Source organism: Callorhinchus milii, unplaced genomic scaffold (assembly GCF_018977255.1).
Source record: "Callorhinchus milii isolate IMCB2004 unplaced genomic scaffold, IMCB_Cmil_1.0 Scaffold6, whole genome shotgun sequence".
Taxonomy (NCBI): domain Eukaryota; kingdom Metazoa; phylum Chordata; class Chondrichthyes; order Chimaeriformes; family Callorhinchidae; genus Callorhinchus; species Callorhinchus milii.
Genome location: NW_024704747.1, coordinates 27,974,015 through 27,991,794, shown reverse-complemented (window position 1 = coordinate 27,991,794; position 17,780 = coordinate 27,974,015). Strand labels below are relative to the sequence as shown.

The 17,780-nt window shown below is 41.0% G+C and overlaps 1 protein-coding gene across 4 annotated transcripts in view; it reads right to left on the bottom strand.

The window, feature by feature from the left end:
• The window catches only part of fmnl2a (formin-like 2a), a 101,035-nt gene extending 86,401 nt beyond the window's left edge, over nt 1–14,634 (bottom strand). For all 4 annotated transcript variants that reach the window (XM_007889930.2, XM_007889932.2, XM_007889931.2 and 1 more), the window contains exon 1: nt 14,454–14,634. In XM_007889930.2, the coding sequence (XP_007888121.2) occupies nt 14,454–14,570 (117 nt within the window). In that variant the 5' untranslated portion in view covers nt 14,571–14,634. The remainder of the gene's footprint in view (nt 1–14,453) is intronic.
• Between the last annotated feature and the right edge of the window lie 3,146 nt (nt 14,635–17,780).

The window sequence follows — 17,780 nt, the reverse complement described above, 5'->3', positions numbered from 1 at the left end:
CAGCTTGTTTTAAGATTACATTTTTTCAACGGCTGAACTATCTCAGAATCGCGACTGTTGACCTTCTGTTCTGGTTACTTTAACCCAAGCACATAAGAGCCTCTTTGATCCTTGGAGATTGTTTTTTTGCCTTAAGAGGGCGATTTGTCTGATGCTCCCACAATTGTCCACCGCTTTGAGTTTGCTCTTGAAATAGGTTCATTTCTTCCTTGAAACTTACCAGGGTCTCTTTAACCTCTTCCCCAAGGAGGGTTCTTTCCCCCAAAGACATTCTTAACAGCTACAACTGAAGATCCTCATGGAAAACGTGAGTCACATAATCAAGCACTTCAACAGAACAGGATATCCCTACCTCAAGAGCATCAAACGTACATCTTTGAAACAGTTTTCCAGTCTGCATTCTACCATCCAGTATTGGAAATGCATTATCCCTTACCAAGGATCCAATTTCCTGGAATCCTTCCTGAGGGTATTGGCTTCTTCTCTGAACATTTTTGTGCCCACAAAATAGACAGTCAATCCACTTCACTCTGTATTCTCTGAAGCACTTTCAGATACCTCAACAAAGGGATGAGGTGTACATCAAATGCAAGGAAATGCAAGGATTATTAACCTCAAGCACATAGGAATCTGAATATGATTGAGGATGTATAAATAAGTGCCTGAATGATCAATGCAACACTGGCATCCTCTGACGAGCATCCAGTTTCAGTTGTTGCAAAGCTATTGTTCCTTCAGATCAGATTTTAAACCCATTTCCCATCTGTATAGCCAAATGGGTGTGAAAGATCCCTTGGCACTATTCGAAAAAGAAGACAGATCCTTCTGATGTCTTGGCCAAAAATGCTCCAGATAAAATCGGCCATTTGTGCTTTAGAACTGTTCGTGAAATCAAATTCCCTTAATGTTCAAGAATTTCATGAGTAGGATAGATTGGGCTCATCCAAGAAGATCCCAAAGCTAATTCTAGCTTTCCACCATCTGGGAGTTTCATCCAGGATTCCCTGGAGGTGAAGATTTGAAGCCCTTGCCAACAATCTCTAAAGTGCTTCCAGATAACATATGGAAGTCACTGTAACTATCCGTTGATTTTAGATTTGGTTAAGGACCATGGTGCGTTAGTTGAGACAATGACAGCTTCTGAGCTCAGAGTTTCCTGTATTAGTGGGCACTATCCTCTACAAAGTGTTGCTCAGAATACATTTGTATGAAATTTGAGAATTCAGACATGAAGCAGAACCAAAACTTGCCAACAACATTCTTTAGTACAAAGGCTGAAGGCTGTAGGATTATGGAAAAGCCAGTTATTTAAAATAAAATAGAATACACTTCAGTGACTTTCAAATGGGAAGGTCCAATGATAGATTAAGATGCTCTCCTCAAACAGATCAATCTTGCTTTTATCTCTAATGTTGGTGCTAATTTTGTTCCTCTCATGTTCTCTTTCTCCTCCCTGAAGAATTTGTGATTCCTTTTCTTCTCCTGGGGTATGGTTCCACAGGTACTGAGGTCTCCTCTTGTACCTCACCCAAGTGATGATGATTATTCATGTAGAACCATTGATATTTATATATTTATTGATATTTCAAGGGGATATCACAATCAAGCCTGATATTGTCCTTCCCAACTTCAACACACATAAACCTTCCGGCAGGAAGTCTCCACATAGTGATCAGCAACTAATTAATGACTAATTTTCCTCTCTCTAATCCAGATCATTAAGGTCAACAGTATTGCATAATTACTGCCCCATTGGAGATCAGATGGCTCAGCAAAGACCAAGATTTGAACCTGTGACCTCTACAGCTTAGTGTTACACTGAGCTATGCCTTTATCTTGAAGCTATTTCACCTTGTAGTCAGATAACACCAGCAATAACCAGTCACCACACCCTCTCCCAATTATTGACAGATCTACACCGACCAGGGAGTGAGTAATAATAATAATAATCCTGATATTTGATATTGTGTAAGGATCCTGTACCAACTTGTACCTGTCCTCTACCTTCATTCTTTCATGTCCATACAGGATGATAAAGCATCCATATTAGATTGAGCAGTCTTGCAGAACATTAATATTTTCTCACAATGAAGGAAGCTGCATAAATATCACATCTTTCAAGTGCTCAAATGTTGATGATCGTGTATCAATATTGATCTGTGCTTATACAGACTACAAATCCATGCTATACTACATTTTAATGGGAGTTATCCAGACAGAATCAGACATCCTAGAGAAGTACTTCTCAACCTTTGTAACACTAGGGTCTGGCTCAGTTTATTTTTAAACTAATGGTAGATCATTAACCTTCAGTAAGTAAGTCTGTCTGCTGACTCAATCGAAAACCAGTACCAGTAAGGATCAGCCACGTAGTAATCACGGTCCTAGGACTGATCATTATATAGGAATAGGAGTAGGCCATTCAGCCCCTCGAGCCAGTTCTGCCATTCTATTAGATCAGGGCCTCAATTCCAATTACCTGTGTTTGCTCCATATCCCTCGATACCCTGACCTGACAAAAATCTATCCACCTCAAATTGACAAACATTGACTGGAGCTAATCAACAAGAAAGTTGAAACAAATCCTCGTCGGGTTCAGATCTACATGTGGGGGGGCAAATACCATACTCTGGATTGACTCCCAGTTGAGAGTACTGCAGCATAATGCAGGCAGTCAACAGGTTAGCTGCAACAATGTGCTCTTTGTTTGTTGATCGTATCAGTGAAATCCAATTTCCAGATTATTGAATTTAAGTTCACTTTGATAAAACTATTTACTCTATACAGAAAAAAAAGTTTACTGCGCAGAACCACTTAAGTTTGGGAAGCAAGCAGATCATAAATTCTAGCTCCAGCATCAAGCCGTAGCATGCAAAACAACATTTTCAGACTTGTTAAAAGCAGAGGGAAACTAGACATTTTTTTGTTTCATGAAGTTCAGAAAAATGTTTATTATTTATTGGCTTGGAATTCACACCTGGTTTATATTACTCGAGTTGCTGGATATGTTTTTAATAATCGTAATACTTGCATTCGATATAGCGCCTTATCACGTCATAGAGACGTCTCAAAGCATTTCACAGAATATGCCGTCAAGTGAATTGATTGTGTATTGTGTGGGCGAAACGCGGCAGCCAATTACCCACAGCAGTGTCCCCACAAACAGTCGTGACATGTTTTCTGACAGAACATGCAGTTTCCTGAAGACTCAAATAACAGGAGGAATCTCGACCCGACGTTAAACAATGTCAAATTGCCAGTCAAGGCGATAGATGAAGTGCTGTGGGCTGGAGGTATTACAGAATTATGTCTAAGCAAGGAACTTCAAAAGTAGTGAAGTTCACGCAGACACACAGCAGATGTTACATATTTTGCTCACTCGCAGCACTAAACCATTATGCAGAGGCACAACATAATTTGGTATAAAATTCAAAATCGCTGACTGTAAGTTCTGTGGCGATTGCCAAAATTACCCCACAAATGGACACCGCTCACTGCCAATAATCCATGACTATTACGTAGCAGTCAATACGTGCCTCTTTTACTGTAATACTGAAACCGAGAGAGGTTTTAAACTCTTATTGTGTAACACAGATAAGAGAGTGAAAGCAAAACTTGAAAAGGTTATAGTTAATGTCATTGAGTTAAAGTGTGAGAGCTTTCAATTTCTACATCAAATCAGATTCAATTCTGGAGGATATCAGGAAAGTATTCTGTACAGTCCAATCATTGTTATTGTTCCCCTAAACCGGCCGTTCAAGTCTGAGAGTCTGAGACCCTTTCTTTTCTTTTCTGAATTCTCAGTGTTTCTCTTGCAGAGTTCTTTCCACTCTTGATCTTAAAATCATGTACTCAGTTTTGGCTTCCGGCAAAAAAGGGTGCGGCATTTCACCAACAACACAATCTTAAGGTTGGGGTGAATCCAAGAAAGTGGTTGGAATGAAAAATAGCTTTTTTTTAAAAAAAAACACAAAGGAAACTTACAAAACAAAATAATATGAATAATAATCCTTGCGTTTGATATAGCGCCTTATCATGTCATTGAGACATCTCAAAGCGCTTCACAGAATGTACTACAAATTGGATTGACTGCGTATTTTGTGGGCGAATTGCGCACAGCAGCGTCCCACAAACAGTCATGGACTGAGTGACCATTTTAGTCTATTTATTCTAGGTGTAGTAGAAGCTATTATTCCTCATCCACTTTAAGACCACCTGCTATCTCTAGTCGATCAGCTCCAATTGCTCAATCAATTCTTAAATACCTACAGCAACAATGAAAGAATACCTAATGGCTCAAGTATTCCAGATTTAATCTCAGGTAAGAAAGAGTCTGTTTGTGTAATGGTTGACTCCATTAACTGAGCTTTGTTCTAATATATACGCATTCCACACACAAGCGCCATCAAATCTGCTGCTTTGGAGGAAGTAAGGATGGGTTGAATAATGCTGATAGCACATATTTTGCAGCAGCATAGGATGGGGCATTCTATTTCTAGTAGCAAACGATGACGATATAAGAATATGCAAAGTAATTTACAATAAATAATCCTTGTATTTGATATAGTGCCTTATCGTGTCGTTATACTGTCAACAACAACTGTCAAGTGAATCGACTTTACAGGAGTGTTCTGCTTAAAATACCCTTTTTTTAAAATAGGTTTCCATGAAATCAAAATAAAAGATAAGTTTTTTTTTGTTTGGATGTAGGACACGGGACCGTGGGGTGAATGACCACTGCCATTGTGAAATTCTGTGCGCAAACAGGAATTAAATGTCCGTCGTGTTGTGGATTAATTATTGCTAATGGCCAATGCTCACAGGTTGCCTGATTCAAGCCTGCAGAGATTCTGCGCATGTGGAATGCAAACCCACTCATTCACGTAATCTGCTAATTTCTGTCTTCAGAGCGACACGAGGGAGGCAAAAAAAGAGTCGGGGTGGGGGTTGGGAGAGAGAGAGAGAGAGAGCGACACACACACACACACACACACACACACAAAAGGCATTTAAAACACAATAAACTGAGACGAATACCAAAGAGAGAGCGAGAGCACAAGTGGTAAACCAAGTCAGTGAGGGAAAAAGGACATTCTTATCAACAATTAAGCTACAAGTGGGGGAGGGGAAAATGTGACCCAAGGAGAGAGTCTGAAGGGAACAATGACAGTCTGAGAGAAAGGAGTGTAATTCCACGAAATACTCTTTTCTTTTTGAAACGTGCAAGTCAAAAGTGGCAGAAACAGATGGGAACAGTATACAGTATGGGTGTAGGCAGGTGCACATGTACAGGCACATAATAATAATAATAATAATAATAATAATAATAATAATAATAATAATAATAATAATAATAATAATAAAACAACAGAGGAAAATTGCTGACCCTGCTTTCAATTACAACATCAACTACAATCATTTCAATCAATTGAAGAGATTTCTCTCTGTCCTCATACCCTAATGTCCCTACAGCCTGTAGCGTTCCTCACCCGGGAGAAAGGGAGTCAGCCTGGCTACCAGACTTGTGCAACTCCACTTGCTAACTGGCTGCTGGCGTTGTGATAATAACTCGCTCCCACTTGCTGCTTCGTTCCCCCACCCCATGACACCAGGAACTGCCCATGTGAAGAAGGACGCAAACACATTCACGCCTTGTGACTCTGCGGCCCCAAACATTAGATCATTTAACATGAAGCCACCTTGAATGAGGGACGAGCATTCTGATTGACCCCTTTTCTGTCAATGCTGCTGGCTCAGCCCTTAATATGTATGGCTTTTGCCTGCATTGGTAGCCTCTAGTCGCTGGCCCAAGGAGATACTCCTCACGTGAACCCAGACAGCAAACGTTAACAGATAATCTCACTGTGGGTATCACCTTGAGCGCCATCCTCACCCAACATTCATATGCGCACTTTCTATCAGTTTCAGAAGCCTTGGCTGATTGCACCTCTCCTTTAGCCTGGGGTCAGTGAAACCGGTTAAAGATCTAGCTCAGCCTGGTTGAGATCAGCTGATAGCACATTCAAGAGAAAGAACCTGGGACTTTTCTGTGGCATAGGGAAGGGGTGAGGTAGAGAGCAAAATACCCCATGTCAACTTCAGGCTATCTGAGTGGCGTTGACTGACAGAGCTCCAGGACTACACCTCCAGCCCAATCCTCTCGGTCAGAGAAAAGTAGCGTAATAAAGGGACGTTTTATGCAAAAGCCTAATCCACGACAATGAAATAATTATATTTACCCTCTCTCCCCTCTGATTATAGAGTGGTCGAGCTTGAAGTGGCACCATGTAAACAGAAACAACTGGCTCGATGCCTGGTGGCATTATGACAATGCCATCCCTCATGGCTGTACTGTATAATCAACTGGGAGGAGGTAAACAAAATAGCTGGCTTCTGTTTTCTTAAACAAAAGCATCAAGATAAAGTTGACAGAGAACAATTATGACAGTTCAGCCCAAAGAGACTTGTTTGAAATGAAGTTAAGCTTAATAAGACCTTATATCGACTTTAGTTTCGCCCGCAATATACACAGCTAATTCACTTTACAGCATATTCTGTGAAGCGCTTTGAGACGTCTCGAAGACATGATAAGGCGCCGCATCAAACGCAAGAATTAATATTAGATTTGATAGGAATGATTAAAATATTTAGACAGAGACAAGACTCTTATGAATGAAATGGCCGATGTAAGTTGGTNAAAAAAAATGGTTTTAAATAAAACAAAAGGCAAAAAGCAACATTCAGAGATAACAGTAGCAACCAGAACTTTTGGTTGTTTGGACAGCTGGTCAGTCAGAGTTAGAATATTCATAGTTTCCTTTCCTTCACAATGTACCATTGGGTTATTTTTGAATGTATCACTTAAGCCTCTGAGGAGATGAAAAGTACTATGTTCCTAAAAGATCACAAAGTGAGGATTCCGTCAAAAGAAGCAACTGAAATTAAACCTCAAGACATCTGGGAAGTGTTAGTATCATAATAAATCAATAAATAATCCTTGCATTTGATATAGCTCTTTTCATGTCTTCGAGACGTCTCAAAGCACTTCACAGGATATATTGTAAAGTGAATTGACTATATTTCGTGGGCGAAACGTGGCGGCCAATTGCACACAGCAGTGTCCCTCAAACAGTCGTTGATTGAGTGACCAAATTATTATTTTTTTTAGGGACTATTATCCCCGGAAAAGCGATCCACCAATCGACTAACAACCAGGTTCCAACTTACTGCTAGGTAAACAGAGCTGTGTGGAGTAAGGAAACTTGGCCAACATTTCACCCTCCTGGGAATAGAACTCAGGTCTTTTGCTTTATTGTATTACAGTATTTACTGTATTTACTGTAATACTGTAATATTTCTATATTTTTTCTACTTTTTTCACAGACCTTCAATATTACTGGATTATCAAATCCAAAATATGGGCTTCAACAGTAAGAAAACAGTCCCTTTTACCCCTATAAGTCCTGCGTGGAGTCCTGTAGCTCTGTGGTTAGAGCACTCGCTTTGCAAGTGAGAGACCTGAGTTCAATCCCAGGCAGAGGGTGAAACCTTGGGCAAGTTTCCTTACTCCACACAGAGCCTAATAATAATCCCTCCAAAACCAAAAACAATAATAAATTGGTCATTTTCAATCCATGACTGTTTGTGGGACATTGTTGTGCGCAATTGGCTGCCGCGTTCGCCCACAAATATACAGTCAATTCACTTTAGAGTGTGTTCTGTGAAATGCTTTGGGACGTCCTCCCGACGTGAAAAGCGCTATATCAAATGCAAGGATTATTATTATTATTATAAACTGCAGAAAATAGGTGTAAGAATTACTGAACAAAAGAAGACTAGAGTCCCTCCAGCTTGCCTTCCATCATCCTGGTAGTTACATGCACATGCATACTATAACCCAAGATATTATTTCCTAAAAGAAATCTACATAATATGCTGTTGAATTACTTTTCTTCACATAAAAACCCGACAACACCAATGTCAAGTGAGCATAAGCCTCCTCGATCTCCTAGACAGCACTCCCTTGTAGAGTTATAGTTCTCAGACTGAAGAATCACCATTATTGATCATTGCTTAAAGCATGGCTGAAAGAGCTGCTGGGGGTGAATTTTACAACCTGAATGATATATATGAGAGACACACAATCTTTAATCACCAAGTTTTATTTCGGAATACACTAACATTTTCTTGAAATGTTGCCAATCCATGGAAGAACTGAAAACCACAGCAAAATCAAGTAGCTAAATTAAAATATTCCAATTACGTCAGGCCAGTTGGGTCATGTGCCTGTGGGCACTATCTCGAAGCAATAAGTGCATCTTCACTCTAAAGTAGAAACACATTTAGAATCCTAGAACTATACACAACAGAAGGAGGCCATTCGGCCCATCGTGTCTGTGCCCGCTCTTTGAAAAGAGCTATTCAATTAAATCCCACTCACCCGCGCTCTACCCATAGCCCTGCGAACTTGTCCTCCCCAACTAATTATGTACTTCTCTCTTAAAAGCTGTTATCCATTCGGCTTCCACCACCCTTTCAGGCAATGCAGTCCAGATTCCATTTATCTGAACCTTTTTCCTGTACGACATTGAGAGCTAAACCTTTTTGCCAAACCGGCTCTCAATATTTAAATGCAAATGTAACTTAATTGATAAAGCCTGATGAACCGGGTTGTTGCACTAATGTGAGCTGAATTTGACATGATCAATTCTGGCCGCTGCTGTTTACGTGAGCCAAGTATCTCAATTCTATCACTGGCCATGTACAATTAGCTGTTAGTCTTGTTTCTGCCATCATTATTAGGAATTATCTGATGTATAAAATGTGAAGTCAGGCATACTGTCTGCTGATTCAACAAACGCAGACGGTTGCAATTCTTATCCAGTATATTGTCAAATTTGATATTTGGATAATACGCATTCACATTACAACCCATGGAGTCAGTGCTTTCTAACAAAGTGAATAACACATATAATCGTGCCTACATCATGCCCTTTTATTAGGCCCAGCTTAACGCATTCTTTCAGGCTATTCTCAACGAACTGAAGGCAGAAGCAAGTGACACATGCATTTTGACAGAATGGGTTCATTCGCGACTCAGTGCAAACTGTGTGATACGTAAAGCTTCCGAGTTGCCTTTTGAAAAGAAAATACCCACTTTGTTTTCAACAAAACTTATGGCAAAAACGGGGATGACAGTATTCAGGTCACAATCTGATTATTTGCACCAGAATTTATTCCCGGTGAATCTAAACAAGAAAGTGAACGCAACTCTCCACTGCATACGTAATAGCTTCTGGCACAGATCCTGAGAGGTCTGTTAAACGGGATTACTGCACTTTGTACACTTTTTAAATTGGACTAAATTAACTCAGCATTATTAGCAAATTGAATCATAGAATCTTACAGCGCACAAAGAGGCCATTCAGCCCATCGAGCCTGTGTCGGCTCTTTGAAAGAGCCACCAACTAGTCCCACTCCCCCACCCTTTACTCCATAGCCCTACGAATATTTCCTTTTTAAGCACCTATTCAATTCCCTTTTGAAACCTACTATCAAATCTGCTTCCACCACTCTCTCAAGCAACGCATTCCACTTCTTGTGACATGTTAAATTTAAGGAATAACGTCACTATTAGAAACATCTTAAAATATTTCTACCTGCAGATTTTGTGTATACTTTGTAGGCAAATTTGCTCCAATAGTAAGTGCTTATTTATAGAACGGCCTTGTGATTTGATTTTCTTTCTCTTATGTTTAATGATTATTCTTTACAGACCTGTAGGAAATGCAAGTGCTGAATGAAAAGTCATACACACCATCTATATGATTCTTTGGCTGACTTCTGCATCCTATCACTGCTCCCAATATGCAGTAAATGTTTCATAACTCGACCCTGGCTTAACGTATCACCACCAGTTAAGTCATCATAATGTCAATACCCTGGCCTTGATTTTTTTAATGTATTTATACATATGCCTACCTCACCACTCCGGATAACTTGTTACTGAGCTCTTTGCTCTTGGAGTCATGAGTTATCAGTTTAGTGTATTTTGTCTGTGTCCAAAAAAAGTTGAGTAGCTTCCTCGCTGAACGTATCATCTCAATATCAAGCTGTTTCCTCTCAAATAATCAATACGGTCATAAAATGCGATGCTAAATTGAGAGGGTCAAGCATTTTCACATCAATGAAGTCACCAATCAGAGAGGTAATGCTATATCCAGCTCCTTGGGATGTCCTCCCGACGTGAAAGGCGCTTTGCAAATGTTATTTTGTATTGTATTGTACTTCTACAGTTACGCTACTGACAGCTATCTACCAATTTGATGTTGTGACTCTCTAACAGCAATTTGGAGCCTGAAAAGCATTGTTATATACCATCAGCTCCAAACTGTTCTGGTCTGCAATGGAGTGTCAGGAAAGTAGATTTCCACACATGCATGGTGCAGAGGTAATAATAATCTTTACATTTGATATAGCGCCCTTTTCACGTCGTCGAGACATCTCGAAGCACTTCACAGAATATCCTGTAAAGTGGATTGACTGTGTATTTCGCGGGTGAAACAACATACTAATTAATCGTATGTAATTAATTAATGGTAAGCATTGGTGCTGTGATTGCTGTCAAATGCCAGTTAATTCTTGAAGTTAACGAAGACTCCGTCAGGATTCTTAAAAAGTTAGTAAGATCCAGGAGCTTAAACTCACAACTTTTTGTTAAAAAAAAGTTCAAAAGTTGGCGATGTGTCAGCCTCAATCAGACGGGGGCCATGTTGGAGTCAGGCACATCAACTCCAATTGGAAACCACCTCCTAGAAGAGATTTCGCAATCCACAGAACGCAAAATACTGCAGAAGGGTCAGGCGAAGCTCTGATGAAGGGTCACAGACCCGAAACATTGACTCACTTTCCTTTCTCCGTAGATGCTGCCTGACCTGCTGAGCGTTCCCAAAACTATTTGAAATTGATGTAAGTCGTGTGGCATGACTACCGATTTAGAGAGAGGGCATTGATATCTCGTTGAAAATGAATCGGAACGAGTCTCATCAACACAAGGGAACATGTGAACCACATGTGCGGAATGTAATGAGTCGTAGCTGACTACGCAGATCGTAATGTAAGATTCATATCCTGCAGGCTTGACTCAGTTACCTGAGGGGACAAGGTAAAACCTCACAGACTAACGCGTACACACAGTTATTCAACTTCCTCCTGAGGTTGTACAATGTTGTGAGGAATCGATGACTGTACATGGATTGTTAGGAGTGGCCTCAATGTGAGCTCTTCTCATGCTATGCTTACTCTACGTTCTTACGAGTAACTTCTCCATGTTGTTTGATTGATTAGTTGTTTGATCAATTATTCCATATTTCTCAACTTGCATTTTAAAAAAAAGTTACTTTAAAAGGACACACACACATCTGTATAATACGATATATTTTAAAGACACACATATGATAATATGTGGAAGGATATGACATTACTGGCAGTTCATTATTGCTTTAATGTGTAACTGTCAGAGACAGATAACCTACTAGGGCAATCAAAAGTGAATTGCATTTTCGCTTCACATCTGCAAAATGAAAGCCAATAAAATTGCCATGAAGGGAGCAGTATTTATGAACCATAAATCACTGGTTTCGTTTGTACACTTCAAACAATATTCACATTTTTTTAAGTCTAAATATAGATAAGGTTCTTTCTTTTAAAAGCTTCTAATCATGCAGAGGACCTTTGTCAATCAACTCTACAATACACTGTGCAATGCTATCAACATGGGAACTACCCGCAGGTGAGTATCACATTACTAAGAAACAGAAAATAATACGACCAACTGACTATTAAGAACAATGCCTTGCAGAGGTCTGTGCAACATTATTTTCATTTCTACTCATGAGACTGTAGATCGCTCATCACTTCATCATTTTTCACGGAAATAAAATTTGCATTACTCCTACCCTCATATAATATTCCCTCTTTATTAGCTGGAGACCGCAGTACACAATTACCATTCACAGAAACATCAGCAAAACTACTTATGCAGTCGTTACTAGGACAGAATTTTAATTCATAATCCCAGGTGGATATAAGAACTGCGAGACGAAAGAAGACCCAGGTCCATCCAGTTTGTCTTCCACCATCCTGGCAGTTGCTTGCCCATGTCTTGTCCCAAACTATATACTGTATCATTCAGATATTAGATTCAGTGGGGGAAAGGTGTAAATGCAGAAATATCCATGCCAACTTTCAGCGTGGAACATGCAATCCAGTTCCACAGTGATCTGGGAGGGTGGTGGTACTTGTGTGGACACTGAGCAACCTCACTTGTACTCTACAAGGTTGGAGTGGAATTAATTCATTCAGCTTGCATTTGGGACATCCTCCAGATGTGAGAGGCACTATATAAATCAAGCTGTTGTTGTTGTTGGAAGCCATCACTATGTCTGGCTGTCAGATCGAACTGTCCCACCACTGTACTGACGCTCTACTTTTTGGGAAGTTGCACAATTAGATTCAAACGGAATCAAGTCGAGCACAAAATAAGAATCATGGGAATCACACAAACAAGCACCAACACTTTGATCGTAAGCACGGTTGAAGAGGAAAGTTTTCAGGCGGGACTTGAAAGAGGGGAGAGAGGGGGCAAGGCGGAGGGATTGAGGGAGAGTGTTCCAGAGTTTGGGGTGTAGTGGCTGAAAGCGCGACCTCCGATGGTGGGGCGGAGGGGGCGAGGGACGAGCAGGAGGCCGGTGCCAGTCCGAGTGGAGGCACCGGGTGGTGGATGGGGAGTGAGGAGGATGGAGAGGTCGGGAAGTGCCAGGGAGAGAAGGGATTTGAACACGAGAGTGAGGATCTTGAAGTCAATCCATTTGGTCCGGGTCAGACATGTCATGTCCCAAACTATATACTGTATCCCAAGATATTATTTCCTAACAGAAATCTATCTAATTTGTTTTTACCATGAATATAACTGCCCTCATCGTCACACTAACTGTACTGTACTGTATTCCTTTTTACAAAACTCAATATGAGATTGGATTCAGTAGACCAGAAAATGTGCTCCTGACACTTAGCCAACTAACAAAAAAAAACAAGACGCTGGCTGTGTAATACTTGTGTAGAGTGTTTGTTGGTCAATAGCAGACAGGACAGCAGGGCTTGTAAGGAAGGCTACAGTCAAATCTGGACTCTGGCCGGAAAGTTATAACAATAATATTAATAATAATCCTTGTGTTTGATATCGCGCCTTATCATGTCTTCAAGACGTCTGAAAGCGCTTCACAGAATATACTGTAAAGCGACTGTATATTTTGTGGGCGAAACGCGGCGGCCAATTGAGCACAGCAGCGTCCCCACAAACAGCCATGGATTGAGAGCCCGAATTTGTTTTTGAGTTCATGGAAACGGAGTGAAAAAACGCCCAACTCTTCTCCTGAAAGCCTCACCCCATTTCCATGGTCAATGTTTGAAACGCTGGAGAGACGGAGAGAGCGAAAGCAAAAGAACAGCACCGTTGACACCAACCAGCTGCAAATCCATCTCAACGAAAACTAAGGCTATCGCAATGGTTCAATGTTCCTCTAATTCAAACCAGCTTTCTATCTGCTGCTATCATCCAAAGTTCATCAGGTTTGCTCTGTTCCAAACTGCAGTTGTTGTGAAGCACTCTAGACACACACAATCCTGAACATTTCCATTTCCCACTCATCCCCCTCGCACACCCCTTTAGGGAGTACTGCACAGATTATTTCTCTGGCTCTGTGAGAAGTTTTGCCATCAGGGCCAAAGAAATAAATTTGTCAACGGTCTCGAAGTTTTGTTTCGTTCTCCTTGGAATAAGCCTTCCACAAGGTGCTAAGAGATTTGCGAGTGAGGTATCTCTGCACCCACACCACACCACACAACACAAGTGTTCAGAACTTTTGTGTGTGTGTGTGTGTTTCATTTGTAAAATGATCACAATCATTCATAGTATTCCACTTGTGTCCACAAAATCTCCAACTGATGTTGAGCTACTATGTTGCATGTTAAACAATTATTTACCCTCTATTTATAACCCACAAACACACACACATACACACACACACACACAAAACATATGTCACATTATTATTAAACAGCATTTAATTGGGGGGGGGGGGGGGGTAAAAAAAAAAGTGCTTCATCCAGGACGGTAACAAAATGCTCATTTTAATTATTCCATTATTTCCATTATTATTAGCATTCCCGTCGTAGAAAAAAAATGCTAATGATTGGATTCAATCGCAGCGACTTGAGCACGAATAAAGGAACTCTCTCTTTTTTTTAAACTCACGTGAATTAATGAACGAATCGATCAGTTGCAGAGTTGTGTTGAGGGTGATTCCTTTTGAGACCGTTTCAAATAAATAAACCCCCCGCTCCCCACCCAAAAAAAAAAGCCAGGATCGGTAAAAAGATGATGCGTTACTCACCAATACTATCACGAACCTCTCCTCCAGTTCGCCTGGCTCAGGCATGGGCAGCTTCAGGGGCATAGTGTGCGCTCTGAGGTCCGTGTGCTGGGAATCCATACTCCCAGCATTTCCCATTATTGTCTTGACGAGCGCCTCGGGACGTCCTCCCGACGCGAAAGGCGCTCTCTAAACGGAATCTCGTTGCTGCTGCTGTTGTTGTTGCTGCTGCTGTTGTTGTTGTTGTTGTTGTTGTTGTTGTTGTTCTTGTGCGTGCGTTGAGGATTTCCGATCCTGGTTTCCGCCCAGTTTTCGAAAGCGGATCCCGATGCCAAATCAAACAAAAAAAAATAATAATAATAATAATAATAATAATAACAATAAACAATAATGTTGCCTGTTTGGGCTTTGTGCAAACACAGCAGCAATGAGCAGACAGCACCTTCCCTCTCACTCTCTTACAGTGCACAGTACACACACACACACACACGAATACTCTTGGAAAGCTCCAATCTGATCAGTTCCCAGTGTCTCAAACAGCAGTGAAACCGACATGAAACCAACTGCAATCTTCCTGGTCTGCCTCTGGCATCATCATCATCATCACCAGCATCATCAGCATCAGCATCAGCATCAACATCTGGACTGCACCCCCCAAAACAGCATCCAGAACCCCCTTCCCAGAGAGAGAGAGAGAGAAAAAAACAATTCACGATGAGTGTCTCTTTGCTTTCATTCTCCTGTTGGGGGTTTTTTTTTTCTCCTCTCTCTCTCTCTTCTCTTCTCTTCTCTTCTCTTCCAACCCTCTCCCTCAGCCCTGACTGTATGTGGAGTATTTCAGCAAAGAAACAGCTTCTGCTCTAACTGTTCTGCTTTGCACAATCTCTGTTGCACTCCCAGTCTGTGCATTGCATTGGTTCAGGTTTTTTTTTTAGTTGATTCTCCCCCTTCTTCTTCTTCTTCTCCTCCTTTCTCTCTCTCTCTCTCTCTTTCTTCTCTTCCTCCTTCTTGCTGGTTACATTCACACAATAAGAGCTTTGATCCCACACCACACACACACACACACACAGAGCTCTGCTCAAAGGGGCGTTTATGCGCAACTGAACACACACACACACAACACACAACACACACACACACACACTCACACACTGGGCGGATTTTCTGCAAAGTCGCTGGATTGTGGGTCTTGTAGTTTATTGCACTGTATTGCACAGTGAGAAGAATGTAACACTGATAGATATTCAATCAATCAATCAATCAATCAATCAATCAATCAATCACTCACTCGCTCAATCAATACCAACCCACCATCGTTTCGGTCCACTCGAGCCACGGTTGCTTTTGCGGGACGCTGCTGCCACGTTTTCGCTCCCCAAAATACACAGCGGATTCACTTCATGCGTAGATTTATAGTATATTGCAGGAGGTTATGGTGTGTATCTCGTGACGCGCTTTGAGACGTCTGGGAGACGTGATCAGGCGCTGCATCAAACCGCAAGGAATATTATTATTATCGTTATATATTAACGATAAAGATGTGGATTTTCTCAGGTTCCAGAGAGGGAATAATGTTTCCAGTGTCAACGTCCTGGTGAAGTTGGTCCAACGATGCAGACGAGAGTGTTTAATTCAAACCTTTTCTTCTTAAGGTTAAGCGTGGCCATGTTACCACCACAACAACAACTTGCGTTTACATAGCGCCCGTCGCACTGGGCAGCGTCTGGGAGAGCTTAACACGTTACTTTCTATTCCCAGTGATGCACACTGCAAATGCCTAAGATTTCAGCTATTTCGATTCCATACGCTATTAAGAATCCTGCAATTTAGACCCCAAAGTTACAGATAGTCACTCAAGTCACCCATACATTCAAGCACGTAGTCTAAAAAAAACCCTAAAAACTGTACAAATAAAACTGCGGAACTCTCTCCCTCAATCCCTCCACCTTGCCCCATCCTTCCCTATCTACTGTGCGCAATTAGCTGCCGCATTTTGCCCACAAAATATACAGTCAATTCACTTTACAGTATATTCTGTGAAGCGCTTTGAGACGTCTCGAAGACGTGATAAGGCTCTTTTTTCAAATGCAAGGATTGTTATTATCTTCAGGTCGCGCCTGAAGATCTCTCTTTTCGACCGTGTCTTCGGTCACCTCCCCCCTCCTCGACATCGTGCTGCGTTACTGACTCGTGCTCTGGGACGCTACCTTGTGCGAGGGGCGCTATGTAAAAGCAAGATGTTGTTGTTGCTGTAGCCCAGGTTTTCAGACACAGGCTTCAGAGTTCAGAAAGTTAGCAAACCCAAGAGTTGACTGGAAAGCAGCTCAATTAGAGGAGAAACAGATTTTGTAAGAACCTGACCAATTATAGCCATTTGGTCTCAGATGCTTTCACATAAAGACAGAGGCCATTAGACTGCAATGCAGTTTGCCATTCACATCAATGATTTACATTTTCCGCCATTAGATTTTCACACGTTCATTGTCACGGTTTCGTGCTTGAGGAGATTTCCGAAACCAGCTGAAAGGCTTACCCTGATACTATTATATTACAAATTGTTTGGAAAAGAAGTTCTGTTATACGGCGATGCCCCGAAGCTTCTAGCGCCCTGTTTGTATTGTATTGCGTAGTTTGTTCAGCAGCTGAAACAACAGAAAAACTGAATAGAAATAAGCACACTCACTTTCAGATCTGCCAAAGTAGCAGGGTCAGAATGCACAGCTTCAGAAGGGATACTAAGACCAATGTTATGACACAACATATTTCTTTAGGGGTTACTAAAGAATAATAATTGAGAACAGGACACTGAACACATTTAATAAACAGCTTAATTCTCAAATGGGAAGATGATAGGTTGATATTCTAGAAAGATGAGATCAAATCGAACGAAGACCTTTCTTTCTCTGACGTTTAAAAAATGTACAATTTTAAAACCACAACTAACTCATGAGTTTATTTCTAATTAATTCACTTTATCCTGTGAAGCGCTTTGAGATGTCTTGAAGACATGATCAGGCACTTTATCAAATGCAAGGATGATTATTATTATTATTATTATTATAATAGTACTGTGGGCCTTTACAGATGGGCTGATGGCCAGAAAAGATGTCCGTCATTGTCTCCAGCAGTATTGTATTGAAACCTGATGTACTGCTGTCTTGAGACACCAGAAAAGAAACACACCCTCTTTAGGTGGGTCTCAAAACTTCTGAAAACGGTAGCATCACCTCATTTTGTTTGCAATCCCACTGCCAAAGTCCAGACTGCTGTAAGCTTTAGCGTGAGCTTTAGCAACTTGGTCCTGAGGACATTTAAAAATGTTCTTCCTACTGCCTGTTTGGCTCCAAA